At 42.0% G+C, this 19,218-nt stretch overlaps 1 protein-coding gene across 2 annotated transcripts in view; it reads right to left on the reverse strand.

Annotated features, from left to right (window-relative positions):
* The window catches only part of COPS3 (COP9 signalosome subunit 3), a 985,788-nt gene that overhangs the window by 747,006 nt on the left and 219,564 nt on the right, over positions 1-19,218 (reverse strand). The window contains exons 2-4 of one of the 2 annotated variants that reach the window (XM_044089657.1): positions 7,204-7,207; positions 7,009-7,121; positions 6,847-6,896 (exon numbers count right to left, since the gene is read on the reverse strand). In XM_044089657.1, the coding sequence (XP_043945592.1) occupies positions 6,847-6,896; positions 7,009-7,105 (147 nt within the window). In that variant the 5' untranslated portion in view covers positions 7,106-7,121; positions 7,204-7,207. The remainder of the gene's footprint in view (positions 1-6,846; positions 6,897-7,008; positions 7,122-7,203; positions 7,208-19,218) is intronic. The other variant, XM_044089656.1, reaches the window with a different exon arrangement.

Genomic DNA, 19,218 nt, shown 5'->3' on the forward strand with positions numbered 1-19,218 from the left:
GGCTACTTGAGAAGTGGAACCCAGTAGAGCAGATGTCTTCCCCTAAGAATCAAGAAGTTCTAGATAGAATGGGAAGCCTAAGAAAGAAGGGCTAAAATATACCTGGTCATATGGGTCTAGTCATTAAAAGCCTGAAAAGCTAAGGTGGTAGCAGTATATACTTTCTTGCCCAGACTTTCCATGGCCGTACTGTCTTTGTTTGAAGGAAGTAGTTTAGTAGAAGGCAAAAGCTTTTTGACAGAAGAGACAAGACACCACAAAGGGGTAAGCAGAAGGACATTTGTATAGAAATTTGCAGTCATCAAGCACCATGTAAAATCTGTCAGGTTTCTTAGGGGCTGGAGGTTGAGTGTCTGGGGCCACAGAAGCAGCAGAAAATACATCAAAAAGGGCATCTAAGACAGGAGGTACAGCACAGAGCTTAGGGGACTCCATCTGGAGGAGCTCATAATACCTCTTCTGAATGTCAGAAACCTGAGAGCAATCCCATTTAAAGTACTCCATCACACGAAAAATTGTATCTCCAGAGTTCTTCAAAAGTAGTCTGGGCTCAGAGTCTTCCTCTTCAGAGCCATAATCCAAGTGAGAAGGGATCTGAGAGAAATATGCAAAGACTTCCCCAGAATCCAAGTCCTCATCAGAAGAGTCCTACTCTCTGGGCCTCTGGAGTGGGATAGAAGACAAAGGGGAAGGCGATACAGAGACTCCTTGGGGAGGCATCAATGCATTAAATAACTACTGGGTAAAATCTTGCCATTCACACTAGGGATCTTTAGGAGCAGAGGAAATATGCTTGTTCTTTTTGTGTTCTCTTTACAGGTACATCTGCCCTAAACATCTTAGGAGGTTCAGACCCTTGTCTACATTCAATTAATGTTGTAGGAATCTTCTCCCCAAAAAATATCTGCAGAATTCCCCTCGAACCCTCTGAAATGAACAGCCGAGGTTCCCCTCAACATCCTTACAGACATCTGCAAAGCCTCAGAGGATGTGCGAGAAGTCAGATCCATGCCGGCCTCTGATACAGTTGAGGCAGAGAAATCTGAAGCAACAACTGGGTGATCCTATGGGCCTTCACCAGCCGAGAGAGGTCTGGGGGAGGCAGGACAGTAAATGAATCAGATCAGACTCTTTTGGTCTTTTTTTTTTTGGCAAGCAACTGACCTCTGGGATGGGAGGATTCTGCCATTGCACCCTGCACCAACAATTTAAGACACTAAGTTCTCCAGGAAAATAAACAAGAAGGAAAGATGACGATGTAAGTTCTTAGCGATAAATGCTTGGTAGACAGAACACTGCATATGGTCATGAGAAGCATCCAAACAAGAGAGACCCTGCCTGTGACTATCTTCATGGGCAATCTGTCTCCCACACTTGCATTTTCCCTTTCTGGATGACATGTAAACCCACAACTCTGAAAGAAAGGATGGCAAAAGAAACCCCAATGGGGCACTTATCTGAAACACAGTTTGGTACCAGCGCAAAAGGAGCATTCAGACAGACTTTCAATGATGGCGTTCAGACTGGTGTCCAAGTTCTGAGGTACGTACATCCATACATCACCTTTATGTCTTACACCTTGAGCAAAGAGCATACGCACAGCGCATTATGTCTATAAATCTTAAAGCTTTGGTATACTGGCTGGAAATTGGGGCTACCCTTGGCAGGGAACCCCTTTAGTAAAGGATACTGCAACAGTTACATGAAAGGACATCAAGGTGATTATGAGCGATTCATCAAAATAATGCCATTCCACTCAGTATCAGGCTTATAGTGAACATCCTCCTTTCTTGTGATGCCACAGGAGCCAACTCTATGTTCATAAGTGTGTACTAGGCTAATGGCCTGGAGCCCATATAAGCCTAGCCCAAGAAGATTCCCTGGCATCATGCCACCCAAATTTAGTTCCCACTGCCCCTGTCAAGCAAGGCCACTGAAGTGATCCCCTGTGGTGAACTTCCTATTGTCAACCCACTCGTCAAAATTTCTCTTAAAGAGGGCCAGTGAAGTGCTCTGCATATCATGAATGGGAAGTTTGTTCCAGAGTATGGGAAGTCTCTGAGTTAGGAACCTGTCCCTCCAGCATGTTCTGTTTATTGTGGTAATGAGGTTAAGGTCCCTGGAACGTGTGTGGCATGGAGGGATTGGGATTTCTTTAGGTGTAGCACATCTAGCAGCTCTAGGTCAGACATGGCTTTGCAGGTCAAGCAGAGATCGCCTCTAAGTAGGCGATAAGAGACAGAGTATAGCTGGAGTTTTTTTTTGAGTCTGTCCATATAGGGCATGTGTCTAAGGCCTAAGATCCTCTTAGTGAGGTATTTTTGTGGCCTTATCAGTTGTTGTAGGTGTCCAGTGAGGTACATACCAAATGAGGCATTATATTCTACAATAGGTCTAATGAGGGCCAAGTAAAGAGGGATTATGACCTCTTTCTTCCTGAATGAGAAACCTTTTGTAATGAGATGTGCCACATAGAAGGACTTTCTGACTACAGTGGCAATGTGGTTATCAAAGGAGAGGTTGCATTCAACCTGTATCCCCAGGTCTCATATCACACCTTCGGTGTTTAGTGGACTACCACCTATGTGGTAGCTCATGGGCACCGAATTTTTCCCAAAGGGAATGACAATGCACTTTTTGGCATTGAGCTCAAGGCCATGGTTCTAGCACCAGTCATTGGTGTCAGTGAGGCCTTTTTGTAGAATGTCTACATCAGTTGGAGAATCAATAATGGCTCCCAGTTTGCAATTATCTGCAAACTTGGTCACCAAAGTCCCTTTCTTTTGGCTTGAACATCAGAGAAGTAGATGCCAAACAGGAGAGGACCTAGGACCAATCCTTGTGGGGCACCACTTGTAACTGGTCAGTAGTCAGAATGGAGTCCGCTACTTTCACAGTGTGGGTTCTATCAGTGAGCCAGTTGGCAACCCATCTTATTACATAGGGGTTTATGCCTAGTTTTGTGAGTCTATCTATGATTCCTGAGTCAGGGATGGTGTCAAAGGCCTTGGCAAGATCTAGGTAGGCTGTGTGAACTACCTTGCCCTTATCCACAGCTCTGGTGACAGACTCGAAAATGTCTGTCAGGTTGAGCAGGCATGAGCTACCAAACCCATACTGAGTGGGGTCCAGAGTTTGGAGATTCCCTATGTCCTTACTTATAAGGTCCATGATGATGCGCTCCATGGCCTTACATATCAGACTCGTAAGGCTAATGGGGCGGTAGTTCCCAGGGTCTGTAGTTGCTCCCCCTTTTGTGGAGTGGGATGCCCATAGCAGTGCGCCATTCGGTAGGAACAAAGCCTGAAATGAGGCTGTGATTGAACAGGGTACTCAGGTGTGGTACCAGTTCACTTTGTAATTCATGTAGAACACAGCCAGGAATATTATCAGGTCCCATGGAAGCTGTATCCTTGGCTTTGGAATGTGCGGTTTTTACCTGTGTATCCGTGATAATAGAGACTTGGCATTCCTTAGGTATTGTGATGGGCCCTTTAGGGGTGAAAGGTGGGTAAAGTTCACACTGAACCTGTCTGCCAACATGTTGGCCATATCAGTTGGTTCGGTATATGTACTGCCATTGTGCTGCAACTCAGAGCAGATCTGAGTACTGCCATGTAGATTCTTGGCATAACTATAGAAGGCCTTGTGGTTGTCTTTAGAATCTGCAGCAATTTTGTTTTCGTAGCTAGCTTTAGAGGACTTGATGAGGAAACTCATTTTTTTTGCTGAGGCTAACAAAGGAGTTTTTCCAGTCTTGGGACTTCACCCTTTTCTGCAACATTTTTTTTCCTTCTGTTGTAGAGTTTACTTATGGTGGGGGATCACCAGATTGGAGTCCTTTTTTTGGAGGAGAGCGTCTTGGTTCTGTTTGGTATGGCTCGTTCCATGCACTTGTGTATGTCCTCATACAGTGCATTGGTGTATGATTCAGCAATCATGCACCTATTTTCCATTTCCATGGGAGTCGTGAAGTTAGCCACCTCTGTTTTTAGAAACCCAAAATTGCCTTTGGAGAAGTTTTTTATGGTGGTTTCCTTTAGGGGGAGTGAGGGTGGGATGTGGATATCCATGGTGATTAGCTTGTGGTCAGATCTGACCAGGGAGGAGTTGATTACTGGTGTAGAGCAACGGTCACCCATGTTAGTAATGACCAGGTCGAGGATGATTCTACCCCTGGTGGGGGTAAGAATGAGTTGGTCCAGGGCACTGGAATTAATGAATTCCAGAAAACGCTGAGCAAGTTTGTTGGTGCAGGAGTAATTTTCCCAGTTAATGGAGGGGTAGTTAAAATCTCCCAGTATAAGGGTATTGGGTTGTACCCTAACATTTTCCAGTGTGTTTAGGAATGTGTAGTGGAAATCTTGGGACATGGTGTGGGATCTACAGCAGGCTACAACCTGGATTGCAGTTTTACCCAGTGTTAGTTGTGCCTGAAGTATCTTTGATGCGTTATGCTGGGCTACTAGTCTGGAGGTGTGCATATCCTTTACGAATATGGAGACACCACCGTCTTTAGGGCTTCAGTCCAGGTTTAGGGGCCGAAAGGTGTGGTATGAATTATAGCCTGGTAGTGCCGGGGTGCTCTCCGGAGCCTTGAACCAGGTGTCTGTCACTGCACAGATGTCGAAGGTCTCCATTTTAAGAAGTGCTTGGAGCAAGTGCATTTTGAAATTTAGATTTCTAGAATTGAGTAGCATAACCCTTAGATTTCGTTTGCTTGTAGCTGTTATGGTGGTAATTTTGTCTTTATGACATTGCCTAAAAAAAGGCACTATATGGGTGGCAAGAGCCTTGGCCAGTATCCGGAATCCCTGGGGTGACAGGTGCAGGCCATCTCTGGCAAAACATTGAAGTCTGTCAATCATGTCATCCCAGGCAGTCAGATACTGAATCCCCTTAGAATGACACCGGAAACTTAGTCAATTGTTGAAGTCAATCACTTTCTGTTGTACTGTGGTATTATTCTGGGTGACGGTAGGATGCTACTCAGAGCTAGGGTCATACCTGCCTGGGCTACAAGATCAGAGAGCTCCTCTATGTCTCTTTTCATGTAGTCCAAGGAGGTACATCTCAGATCATTCAAGCCAACATGGACAATGACAGAGTCATATTTGTACCTGTTGTGGAGTGACCTAAGTAGCTGCATTTATGGCATCCTTGATGATTGGCTCCATGATGGAAATAAGTGATCCCCTCCCCCATACTCCAATACATTTCTGACGAGAAGGAATGAGAACCATAGGCTAATCCAAACAGGACTTCATATGTCTCAAAATTTCTCTGATGGCTCTGACATTCAGACAACTGCAGACTGAGGAGTGTTCAGAGTTCATATCTGTCTCAGACATAATGGCCTCCAAGTCCTCAATCTCAGAGTTAAGGTGAAGAGCATCACCCTACCTTTCCATACCAGTTCAAGGACAAGGTTGTGCATATTATCAAGCATGGGACTGAGTACTCTGAGCAACAAGGAGCTGTGTCCACCGAACCCTCACAAGCTTGTACCCCTTTTTTGCTATGGCAGAAGTAGAAAGGCCTGAAGGAGATGCTCCTTGAGCTTTTACTTTGGGGGTGTATCCTAATTAGTAGATGTCAACCTTCCCTTGGTTCATTAGCAGGAGTACACTAATGACTATTCTTTTCCCATTGAACAGAGTCATGAGCTGTGTGGCAATGGCTTGGTAAGTGTATTTGGGCTATTCAACAGGTGCCTCCCTTCTCCTGGTTTAGTATCCTAAGAAAGGTCCATTTGAGTTTTCCTGCACTAGGACTTATTTCTTCCTTGTGTTAATGTTATTACAGAATGGCTCTCTGAGCCCCAAGTTGAGGTATGCAAGCTCAATCAACCTGGGACTCAGAGAGTCATTTCTGTAATAACATTAACACAAGGAACGTTTAGCAGAGGCCTAGCCTCAATTTCTCTGATTTCTGGTGGTACAGCACAGACCTGGGGCTAAGCAAAAAGCCCCCTCTTCAATCCCCGTTTAAGGAACTGTGAACACTGCCATCTTCCTCATAGTGGGGCAGGCCAAAAAGGTTTTCTTACAACATCTGCATGTGGCTGGACTAAATCTCTAGTTGGCACTTACAGCAGTGCTTCACATCATGCTCTTCTCTCAAAGGCAGTACAAATAATGCTTGCCTGAATCCAGACTAATATTCAGAAGAATTCACTACTTTAAGCATTAAACTTGGAAACATTTCCGTGACTTCAGTCATAATCAAGATCCATTTTGTCCGTGTGGCAGAAAAAGGACTGGATAACTCACAGGATAGGTTTACTCTTACAGTGAGAATTGTGACATCGTGTGTGTGCCCTGCCAGCAGCATGGAGAATCCACCTCACTAAAAAAAGTTCAATAGTTGTAAAGTTGTAAGGAAGGAACCTAGATGGAGACTCAAGGTGGGTCCTCAATGCTAGCATTCAGGTAGCACTGCTATAATGTGAAAAATCAGTTTACTCCTATCTATCTCCTTGTACTTCTACATTTTAAATATACTGGCACTGTATAGTATCTGGAAGCTGCAGCAACAAATCTTAATCAGTACAAGCAAAAACATCTATCTTAATCTATCCATCCATACATATGGCCACCCACAAGCCCCCACCCCCATTTCTGCACATGGGGTCGGGGTGTCACTTCAACAGTGACAATCATCTAGAGCCAGTGTTCAACAACAGAACTACACTATATGGTATTTTGCAGTATGTGGTCTCATCATCTTAACATAATTCTATAAACAAACAACTATAGAACTTTCATAAAAAACAGTCCCAATAACTTTCTTGATGCTTTAAACTTAAAGATTTGAAAACATTTGAATAATCCTCTTTCTCCTCACCTGTTTTCTTTCCACAAGGGAATTAGTCAGCTGATGGCAAAGACCAGCAACTAAACGATGCACAAAGACAAAAGAAAAGAAAGGTGTAAACTGAAAGTAAATAACAAGGTTAGTGTTATAATCTGAAACTGAAGTAATGCAACACAGTAAAGTAAAACTTACAAGTATCTGTTGCATAACGGATATGTTCTCCATTACAAGTGCTAATAAAAAGCTGAACCTGTGAGAAGAGAGTCTCAAAGTCGGGGATACTAGGCATAGAAAATTTTACAAACCTGAATTGAAAAGAAGAAAAACTGCAATCATTCTACTTTGCCTTCAGTTACATAAACCAGTTTAAAGATCAGAAAGATTAACAGCACTGTAAATACAAGTACAACAAGCATTTGTCAATGCTGACTTCCTCTGGAGCTATATTACAGCATATACTGAAAACCAAAAGTTTGCCAGCATCCTTAAAGGCACATTATGGACTTGCATAATGTGATGTAAAGGAATAGTGGTGAACTAGACTCAAAAGTGGAAAGTATACTTCTAAGAACAAATATATACTTAATAACTACTATGATTTCTCAGCAGTCAATTTAAACAGTCCACATTTTGTTTTATGGTTTCCTTACATAAAATAAGGTATCCAAAGTGTTTAAATCATGACTTGAATATGAGTTTACCGAACAATCTTCTACGATGAAATGGTTGCCAACATGGGGGAAAAATGATTTTTCTGAAAGCATTTTGGGTATATTTTCACCTTGTCAGAGATTTGCCTGGGGCACGTGTTCAAAAGGTGATTACTTTGGGATATTCATTCTCACCCCCACCCCCCAAAAAAAAGAAAAAAAAAAAACCTTTAGTGAAGTAATTTCCACAATGCTACCAAAAAATGTACTCCTACAGCTCGGTGGCACAAAGGGAAGGCGCCCTGGCTGCAACCCAAGTGACTAGGGATCCATTATCAGGCCTAGCACTAAAGGAACCAGGCAGGAAAGGAGAAAGTTAAAAAACAAAGCCCATTTCCTTCTCATTGGGGGCAGATGCATGCCCCATCTTTCAAGCAGACTCAAAAGCTTGTGCAGGAGGTCATACAGAAACATGCAAGAATCACAGAGATGATGGCCTGAATGATGGTAATCCCAAACTATACCTTCCCTTGGTAGGTGCACGGTTCCCTCCGCACACTACACACACTCAACAGGGCTACCATGTATAAAGGTGAAAAACCTGAGATTTTTCATTAATGCAGATAGCAACATTTTTTATATGCTGCCCAAAATATTTTGCTAATAAAAGCTGAAAGAAATGATCATTCTGTATATTCATTCATTTTCTGATATCTGCTTTATACTACACGGGGTTGTACAGTAGCTGGACCATATGCCAACAAGCAATACAGAGTTTTCCACAATGTACTTTATGAATACTGAGCTACTGCAGTCAAGAGGAAATATAAGTGCTTTTGCAAGGGTCCTGCAGCAGCAGTGATCCTTACAATGAACATCTAGTGCACTATCACATCCTACAACAATTAAGTAATAAAATGAACAAGAAAGGTGGGAAGCACTACTTATTCTTTTAAACATTCTCAGGATGTTTACATGCTTTGCTTCTTATCTTATGAAAATGTAGTCTTAGTGCAAGCACAAATAAAATATGAGAACAGAAGGGCAGAAAACACTTGAGGCATACCGGGAGGTTTTGGTGATGTGGAATCCTCTAGAAGGCTGGTTCAGTAAACAAACACAGCAAAAGCAAACAATGGAGTCAGAAGGGCTGGCTAATTTGATGACAAAAGCTTTGCATTAAACAAGCCAAATAATAAAGAATGGTAATCACAGTAATACCCCCATTCGATCAATGTGCTTTCTGACCCACCAAAAATTAAACCAGTGATAGCCACAGGAGCATAAATGTGCATCCGTTTGCATGATGATGTAGTTTTTATGGAGTCGCAGAAATGTCAGACATAAAAACAAGGTTGCTAAAAGCAGAAAATAAGGTGATCAATGCCCATTCTGTGAACTGTAACATTGTGCTGACAGAAACTCTGTGGAAAAGGATTAAGTGGACAGACAATACAACACCCATATTTTCTGCTACTACTACTATTTTTTGCAACAGCAGAACTGTGAGAAGGTTGCTCATCTTCTATAGCATTGGGACTGCATAAACAGAACTCTCAGACTGCCAGGAACCCTCTCTCATTCCCATCAAGCTTCACACATCTCATTCTCCAGTTTTTCAGCACACAGGACTGAGCTAAAGAAAAAGGTAGAAAACGCAGGTACCACAAAAACACCAAAGGAAGGACGGTACAATCTTAAAAATTGCTCTTCACAACAGTCATATCCATTATAGCTCCACCTTCAGAAGCTATTAGGACAGAGTCCCTAACTAAACCTCTTGGACGGCCATCACCATAGAAATGTAGAACAGATTACAGCAGCACCAAAAGAAAACCAGTGCTTGGAAGTCATATCTAGCCTATAGTGCCCCACACGATGATTTAAAGATTAACTTACAGCTGCACAAGATGAAAAATAATAATGGAAATATCGGTCAAAACTGAAGAAATATATTTGTAGAAGTAAAGAGGAATATTTACATTAACAAATCTGTGCTTGGCATAATTGCCAGTGGAAATATGGCTCAACTGCAACTTTTGCTGAAAACTGGAATCTTTGGATCCACAAAGCTGACTTGTGCTTCACTGCAAGTGGCTCAGCTGAAAAGCCTAAAAAGGTACAGGGTGTTGTAGCCCTGTAGGTAGCTGGGGAAGAAACAGTAAAAGGTAATTAATTTTTGGAGACCGAAAAGACAAGAGATGCAAGAGAAATTCTGGAATTACTTGTTTTATGCACCATCTGTTCTTTACCAAGGCTCAATTTTACATACAGACTACAGATGCTTAGTGTTATTAAACTAAAGAATACAAAGACTGTGAATGTAAAAAAGCTGCATGATCCATACAAAGTGTACAAAATTTACTAGCATCATTGTTGTCCATTTTCATTCTTTCTCAACAAATGGGATTGGATCTGATCCTTGGAGCAGACTCTACCACACACCCTAGACTTAGGCTCCAACTCTCGAGCACCTCCCTCTACCTATAATGCCTCAGTCCATCTCCAATAACTTGATCAAGTTTGTTGCCATAAGGACCCTATAGCTAGACAGAAACAGGGATAGCTGAAAGAAAAGTGCTCAAACCCAGAAATTTAGGTTATGTACTTACCATAACTATGTATCTGTGTTGTCCATTTTCATTCTTCCTCAATGAATGGGTTTGGATCCAATCCTCAGATCTGACTCGGCCACTTTCTTTTACAGTCTAGGATCTGACTCTTGAGCTCCTCCCTTTAACCATAATGCCCCTGATCACTGCTTTACCTCAGATCGGGTTTGCTGTCTCTAAGCTATGTTAGAAAATGGAAAATAGTAACATAACCATAACACTGATAGAAAAGGATATAATAGAACAGAACAGGGGCTCAAACAGGAGCAATGGTCCCTGACAAACTCCATCAGGTCTTTCCCAAAGTCAAGGAAGGGGGTAGGGAAGTTGAGGAAGAATGAAGATGGGCAACGCAGATGCATAGTTAGTTATAACTTAAATATCCAATGTCACTTATATTCATTCCTCAATGAATGCGAAAGAGTCCCCAGGAACAGTAACTTTGGGTGGCCATCATAGAAGGATGTTCTGGAGTACCACAGAGCCAAATGCAGCTCTGTCCCTGGATACGATGTCCAATTTATAATGAGCCACAAAGGTATGAACTTTAGACCAAGAAGTAGCCGCATAATCATCATCAATGGAAGTTCTGGTACAAAAGGCAGATGATGTAGCCACCGACCTAGTTCAATGAGCTTTTGGTTGTCTTGGCAAGGTCAAGCCTTTTAAATGAACACACATGAGAAACACATGTTTTTGAAACAGGCCTACCAAACTTGTTTTTAACAAAAGAGACTAATTTATCAGTCTTACTAACTTCCTTTGTTCTATGAAGATAGGAGCAAAGTCATCTATGTACATCTAAAGAATGAAGCATGTATTCCTTTATTCTCAAATTTAGGAAAGAAAATTGACAAATTGATGACTTGACTGATATTTGCCTCAGATGCAATTTTGGGTAAGAAAGATGAATTTGTACATAATGCAACTATGTCCTTATGGAAGATGAAGTAAGGTGGTTTTTGAAGAGTGTGCTTGGAGTTCTGAGACTTGTCTTGCCGAAGTTATGGCTACAAGAAAAACTGTTTTCCAAGAAAGAAACCAGAGATCCACTTTTGCGTTGGGTTCAAAGGGCATCTGTATTAGACTCTGTAAAACTTAAAGCAAAATACCAAGGTGGTAGAGGTGGCCTAAGTGGGGGGGGGGGGGAACTACCCTTAAGAAAAGACTTACACAGCCTAGATGATGCCAAAGGAAAGGCATTACTTCCGATGTGAAAATTCGAAATGACAGCCATTTTAACTTCAACAGTACAGGAACTGGACTCACCTTGAAAAAGAAACGTTAGAAATTCTAAAACAACACAGACTGGAACACCGACATTATCCAGGTTTCTGAGATGAAAACAAAATTCTTTGAACGGGAGAGGAAGGCCTGGAGTGTCTACCCATCATTGTTATTGGAGAAACCATGTGGTCAGTTTGAGGCCTGGAATGCCCAGATGAGTCAGGCCTGATGGGTGTGAGAGGAGATCTGGACTGGGGTCCAGTGTCCATATAGGACATATTAGATGAGACCACAGGAAGATAAACCAAATCTGCCAAGGCAGTAACAGACAGGGGGCAATGTGGATTACTTTGTTTATCAACCTGAAAGCTTTCTGAAGAAACTTGGGGAATGAAGGGTAGGGGAGGATAAACATAAAGACCAGAGGTCAAAATGCGGACTACAGCATCTCTCAGTGACTGTCCCTGAGGAGGAATTAGGGAAAAGAACCTGCTGCACTTTTACACCTTTATTGAATCATCACTTGTGACATAGGGAAATTTACATTTATACAAATGTAATCAAATTGTATTAAATTAACATTAAACATTATACTTCACATGCATTGCTATATATAACCTAAGCAACATTATATAAATTATTCAATTCCCTTAAACAAGAAACATCTTTATTAAACCAATTACAACATAAGCAATCAAACATTTATATAAATGAAAATAAACCCCACTGACACAATCCTAATTGCATGCATTTTACATCAAAAACCATACAGACGCACTCCCAGTTGCAAACATTATACATCATTTATAATCTACCCAACCCAAACCTCTCGACATCTTACAGCAAGAAATCTGGACAAAGCCCTAAATAAAGGGGGGGGGGGGCAAAGCCTCCAAAATAGGGACACTTTAAATATTGCTCTTACAAACTTACAAAGTTCACAGAATAACAGATTTTGCATTAGCATGAATTTTCTGAAGGGTACGAAGTCACTCTTGTTAGTCATTATTTTCTGACTTCAAACCTCAATGATTTGCCAGAAAACAGCAATTTTAAGAGAACCAGGCCAAAAATATGAAGCAAAAATCTGGACATTCTGCAAAAATCTGTACAGTTGAGAGGTATGACTCAGTCAAATTCAGTCAAACATTATATAGCTCATTTAAGTCTTGCCTTCTTTTAAACCTCATTCCTTCCCGGTATGTATTGTTCCCACAATTCCCATTTTTTTCCTATGTAGTTTGCTCCTACCCTTTTCTAAATATATCAATTCCAGTTGTTTTATCTCTGTTACTATACTCACTACTTCTAATATAGCTGGTTTAGATTTTGATTTCCATTTTTTAGTTATTGCTTTTTTAGTAGCCACCATAATTAGAGACAGCAAGGCCTTACCATATCTAGGCAATTCCAATTCTCTGTCATAGCTCAGAAAAATCATCTCCATCGTCGCACCAATCTGCCCACCCAACATCTCAGACAGTGCATCCTGCAAGGAATCCCTGAAGTCCACCAACTCACTGCACTCTCAGAAAATATGCCTGCTGCACTTGTTGAGGGGAGAGGTGAATAGGTGGCAGCATGGTTGGCCCCACTGGTGGAAAATCATGTGTGCCACTAATCGACATTCCACTCATGAAGCATTAGAATAGTTCTGCTGAGCCTGTCTGTAATACATCTGATTTTCCCAGAATGAGCGTCGCTATAAGAAAAGTCATCCACAGTAAAACAGTTGGCCCACAGCATAAACCACTGGTTGCCACAATCAATGGCAAGCAGTGGTCAGAGAAGGCTCCAAGGTCAGAGAGCAGACTGAAGACCTGGAAGTTGACCGGAGAGAGGCTGAAGACCTGGAAGTTGACCGGAGAGAGAAAGTACAACAGTTCAAGGAATTACTCAAGGCTCTAGCACCCAAAGAAGAGGATGAAATAGATGGGAGTTGAAGAAGAATGGCAGAGCCTCAAAAACAAAGTGTGAGGACTACAGAACAGATTATGTGACCGAGCCAAGTATGTAAATAAGGTACATAAAAGCTGGTGGTGGAATGCAGAAGTCCAAGAAGTCATTAAAAGAAAGGAGAGTGCAGGAAAAAGTGGAAGATAGAAAAAAACTACCAGGCTAGGAAGGAATACTGGTTGGCTAACAAGCTAAGAAAGAAGTTGCAATAGCAAAGAATAGGGCATCAGAGACACTCTACCAACTTCTGGAAAGTGACTCAGTAGATGGCACAAAAACTACTTCAGGTTTCAAGGTTGCAAGTCAAAGAAAGATGAACAAAGTCAGACACCACTCATAATGGATGACAGCAACAACCTGCTCACCAGTCCATAGGACATCAAAGGCAGATGGAAGGCAGTTTTCCAGCAGCATCTGAATGAAGAAATCCCCACAGAAGCTGTACTGCCCCAGAAATAGCCTATGATGAAAGAAGAGGAGCCCACTCTATAAGAGGTAAGAACACTAAGGAAAATGAAGTCATGAAAAGCAGTAGAATCAGATGAGGTCACAGCAGATATGATAAAGTTGCTGGGTGAGATGGGGAGACATGGCTCCTGAGGGTATTCAAAGCAGTGTGGAAAGAAAGGCGTAACCCAGATGACTGGAGAATAAGTATACTCATGCCAGTGTACAAGAATAAATGGGACATCCCAACTGTGGGCAGTATACAGGCATCATACTCCTATCACACTGCATGAAAGTTCTGGAGAGGGTGATTGATAAACGGATATGCACAGTAGTAGAAAGTAGTATGGGATATGAGCAGTTTGGATTCAAATCAGGATGCAGCACAACTGACCCAATTGTCTGCAGTGAGACAGACAGTTGGGAAGAAGCTAGAGATGAGGAAAAAGTCCAAATGGGCATTCCTAGACTTGGAGAAGGCATATGACAAGGTTCCAAGAAAGCTGACTTGGGCAGTACTGCGGTGGTTTGAAGCCCCAGAAATATTGGTAGGATTAGTGCAGACTATGCACAAGGACCCAATGACTCCGGTACAAATAGTGTTAGGCCTCACAGAGGGGTTACCGATGGGAGTGGGTGTGCACCAGGGGTCAGCTCTGTGCCCACTGCTGTTCACATTGGTGATGGACTACATTAGCAAACATGCTGGAAGGATAGATCAGCAAATTTGCTGTGTGCAAACAATGTGGCATTACAGGCAGACTCTGAGCAAGAGCTTCTGTAAAGGAGAGGGGAATGGAATGCAAAACTAATGGCACACGGGATGAAAATAAGCACAGATAAGACAATGGCAATGCCAGCAAATTGGGGAAATCAGAAGAAGCTGTGAATTGAGATAGAATGGAAGATAGTGGAACAGGTAAATGGCTTCAAGTACCTGGGAGGAGTGGTTGAGAAGGGAAGTCTGAATGAAGAGGTGAAATCTAGAATCAGAGGGGCTGCAGCCAAATGGCATAAAATCTCAGGTGTAGTCTATGACAGAAGAATGTCAAAGAAGCTGAAAAAGTAAGGTGTACAAGACAGTGGTCCGATCAGTACTACTGTATGGTACAGAAACCTGGGGAGTAAAGGCAGAGCAGATGAAGAAGCCAGAGGTGATGGAAATGAAGAGTCTGAGAAGACTGGTAGGATACACACTGTGGGATAGACAAAGAAATGAGGATACAAGCACAGAAGCCACAGTAGCTCCAACTGCTGAAAAGATCAGAGAGAACAGACTGTGGTGGTTCAGATAAATGTGCAGAAAAGTAGAAGATAATCATGTGAAGATTTGGGACACACAGGAAGACAAAAGTTGATGAGGATGTCCAGCAAATAGGTGGATGGATTGTGTGAAAGAAGACATGTGACAGTCAGGCATGAGTGTCAAAGAAGGTAGGAGTGTGGCATTGAATCGAGAGAAATGGCAACCGTTAACACAATACCCAGACCCCATGTAGAAAATGGGGGATAAAAGGGGACTGTTGACAATGACGGTGATGATCAGTTGCTAAAAGAAAGAGGATGGATGAGATCGTCCACTGCCAAACTCGCATTGCTTCTTGCCAAAGAGGGTAAGATCTGGTGCCCCTTTTTTGTTGATGTACCAAGTCACGGACATATTGCCCATCTGAACAGCAACTGTCCCCAGTGGGAGAGAGTTCTGGAAGGCCTGCAATACTAAGAGGACCGCTCTCATCTCCAGGATATTTACATGCAATTCAGTCTCTAGTGAAGTCCACATGCCTTGAACAGTCCATCCCAAGTAAAGCCTCCCCCCAGCCAAACCGGGAGGTGTACGTGGTAAATGTGGTGATGGGTGGAGGAAGTATAAAGGGGCGACCTTGGCAAATCTTATTGGGTTGGATCCACCATATTAATGAGTCCTTGGACACCCTGGACAGTTTTATTGAAAATTCTAAGGGTTGGTGTAGAATGGACCATTGAACTTGTGAAGTCCACTGAAGGACTCTTGAAGACGAGCTTTTGGTATTAATACGATTACAGCAGCCATCGATCCCAAAGCTCTTAAAATCACTGAAAAACAAAACAGAGCAGACCACCTACTGCAGAACTCCACTTTAATAAAAGTTTAGTGCTTTCATCAGGACTGTTATCTTCTTCAGAACACCAACATACAACAGTGAAATGCTTAAATAGGTACATCACAGTTACATGATACTACAGACACTCCCATCTATACTAAATTTAAAAATGCAGTCTTACAAAAAAGCATATTTTTACATAGTTCATGGACTTTCTACAAGCATTGGGAATCTGTCCGCACTTATGCTGACACAGCGTAAAAAGGAAAACCTTGCTTGTTTTCAGCTTCGTTTACTTAATCGAGACAGTTGAGCAGTTTTTTCTACACAAACATCTGAAACTGACTTAACCCCAGCTCTCAGAATAGAGCAGGTTTTAAGGACTTCACGTAACTCACTTCCTGGTTTCCATGGCGATGACAGAGCCAGCACTTCACTGGCCAATGAGGAAAAACGGAATGAAACATTTTCTGTATGTTCATGGTTGGAGAGGAAATAATTCTCATTCAGTGCGTCAGCGAGTGAAGTAAACCATGGCAGCTTGGAGAAGCAGATTGGAGCAGTTAAGGACCAAACATTTCAAATACGGAAATAACAGCTTGAAAATTCTTACTTAGAGGAGTATTATAAGAGTCAGCAAGTGCCAAAAGGACTCCAAAATTGGAACTACCTGACAGGACTTGTACAAGGATCAGAATTACATTGTGAGTTGCTCTAACTTTTTAACAAACAAGGATGTGAACTGCTTAGTGTTTTAATTAAACATAATAAAAAGAAAATAGTTGAACTTAAAAAGAACATTGAGACTCTCGATATCAGAAATGATTTATTGTTTCAGTTTAAAAATTCTGAGTACACTAAAGTGTTTAGAGACAGAAGATGAAATGGTGATGTTAAAAGAAAGAAAAGCAAAAAAAGCTACTTAAGAGACAAATTGGACTACAAGTCGGGGAAAGCATACCCACACCCACCACAGGGGCAGAATAGGAACAACAACTATGTCAACCAGGTTAATAATTATGATATCAACAATGAGATTGTGGATGAAAATGATGCTGAACCTAACAGCCCTTTAGAAGTGCAGCCTCTGAGGAGGTCCGAGAGACTGATGAATCAGAGGCAGAGACAACAGCAGGGCTGGCAGGGGAACAACAATGGGAATTATTCCTAGACACCATACTACACAAGGGAAGTACCCTCCAAAGAATGGCAGGGGGAGGGGGAGAGGCAGGTACAGGTGGTGAATAACATGTCTAGATGCAAGCTTGTCAAGAAGAAAATAGGGGACTTTAAAATATTCAATTATAGTTCTGCCCAAGTAACATCAGAATGGGCAGACTTATTTGATAAAGGGCTAACATTTGTCCCCTCTAGAAAGGCTAGCATTGACGAATCTTTATTATTTGTGAGTAAGTTGAATTTGGGTCTGTACTTCCATCAAGGTCCACAGGAATATCTTAATTTAAATGTGAATACAGTATGTAAGAGACACAGTACCTTCAATCCACCCCTGCACCCTTTGATTAACATATTCAAGAGAATGTGTGAAAATGATATCAGGAAAAAGGTAGGGAAGAAAAATTGGGTCAATTATCACCATAATTTAACAAAAGAAGAAAGAATTCTATTAAAGGACATCAGTGGGATGCATCAGGTCAGGGTAATGAAACCTGACAAATGTGGGGGCCTAGTGGTTATGGATGTGAATGAATATATTGACAGAATGTTATCTATATTGTATACATATACTTACAAAGAAGTTTCGGTTAATGAAATGAATATTTCATATCACAGGATTGACCTTGCACTAGAAGATTTGATGTTGAACAGCCAGATCAGTGTGAGTGACCTCGGACTTCTGAAGGTACCCTACACCCTAGGACCCCCACCATTTTTGGCATACTCAAGACTTATAAGAGTTTAGAAGACCCCCCACTGAGGCCTATTGCGGATGCAAAAGCCTCAAAAACCCTGCCCACAGCTAAATACATATATTTGAACATTAAGAATATCTTGAGTGAACAAACATATTTTCAGGGATTCTTGGGATTTTTTTATCAAACGTTTCAAATGACCTATACTCTGAAGAAACTACAGTTGTGTACACTTACCATAAATGTAGATGTTCGAGTGTCTTCACTGTTGCAGTCATCACTGTGGGGTTCTTCCTGCCGGAAGGCAGCCCTCGGTCGGCCAGAATCCCAAAGTCTGGGTCCGGCGTCAGCTGTTTAATCATGCTCCCTGACGTCAGAGCGCCAGGAGTACAAAGCTGCCAGCCGACGCCATGTTCTCCAGTTTTTCTTGCCCCAGATGTCAGGTGCCCAAAAGTGAAGGCTAATAGTAAAACAAAAATGTAACATACAACAAACCCCATACCCTGTAGCAAATACACCTCAGAAGAAGGGTGAAGTAGGAAACCACACTAATGGAAATATAAGAGGGGACAGGAGGGTGGGTAACCCAGACTGCAACAGTGAAGACACTCGAGCATCTACATTTATGGTAAGTGTACACAACTGTACTATGTTCATCGTGTTTCACTGTTGCAGTCATCACTGTAGGGTTGAATCCCAAAGCTGAGGTAAAGGGTGGTGGTTAAAGAGTAGAAGGGGCGGCTAGAAGGCCCTGCAAGACTGCAGAAGCAAAGCCTGCCCTAGACTTAGAGTAAAGAGGGAGATTATAGTGCTTAGAGAAAGTATGCACTGAACTCCAAGTTGCAACTTCCAAAATATCTTTGGTGGGTACTCCCCTGAGAAAGGCAGCTGAAGTAGCAGCAGCTCTGGTAGAGTGAGCCCTAATTTTTCCTGGGATTTGCTTTCCATGATGAGAGTAACAAAATCTGATTCCATGAGCAATCCATTTAGAAATGGTCTGTTTTGAAATAGCTTTGCCTTGGGAATTTGTTGCATAAGAAACAAACAGTTGCTCTGTTTTCCTGATATCCTTGGTTCTGTCCAGGTAAAAACGAAGTTGCCTGTGTACATCCAAGGAATGCAAGATCCTTTCCCCCTTATTTTGTGGATTAGTGAAAAAAGTTGGCAGGTGAATAGTTTGATTTAAAGCCACTTTGGAAACCACTTTAGGCATGAAAGTAGGATTAGTCCTTAAAGACACCCTATCTTGATGAAAAATAATATATGGTTCCACAGCCATGAGTGCTTGTAACTCTGAGAGTCTCCTGGCTGAAGTCAAAGCCAGTAGGATAGCCGTCTTCCATGATAAATACTTAATATCAGATGTGGCAGCAGGCTCAAAAGGAGGCAGAGTGAGTTTTTCCATAACATAGTTGAGGTCACAGGCAGGTATGGGTGGTGTCCTAGGGGGGCCTTAAATTCTTTGCTCTTCTGAGATATTGTTTCAGAAGTGGATGCGAAAAGATTGGAGGATCTGTATTGTAATGTGCAGAGATAGCTGAGGCATGTATAT

The sequence above is a fragment of the Protopterus annectens genome, chromosome 12.part0 (assembly GCF_019279795.1).
Source record: "Protopterus annectens isolate FY-2018-M chromosome 12.part0, PAN1.0, whole genome shotgun sequence".
Classification (NCBI taxonomy): domain Eukaryota; kingdom Metazoa; phylum Chordata; order Ceratodontiformes; family Protopteridae; genus Protopterus; species Protopterus annectens.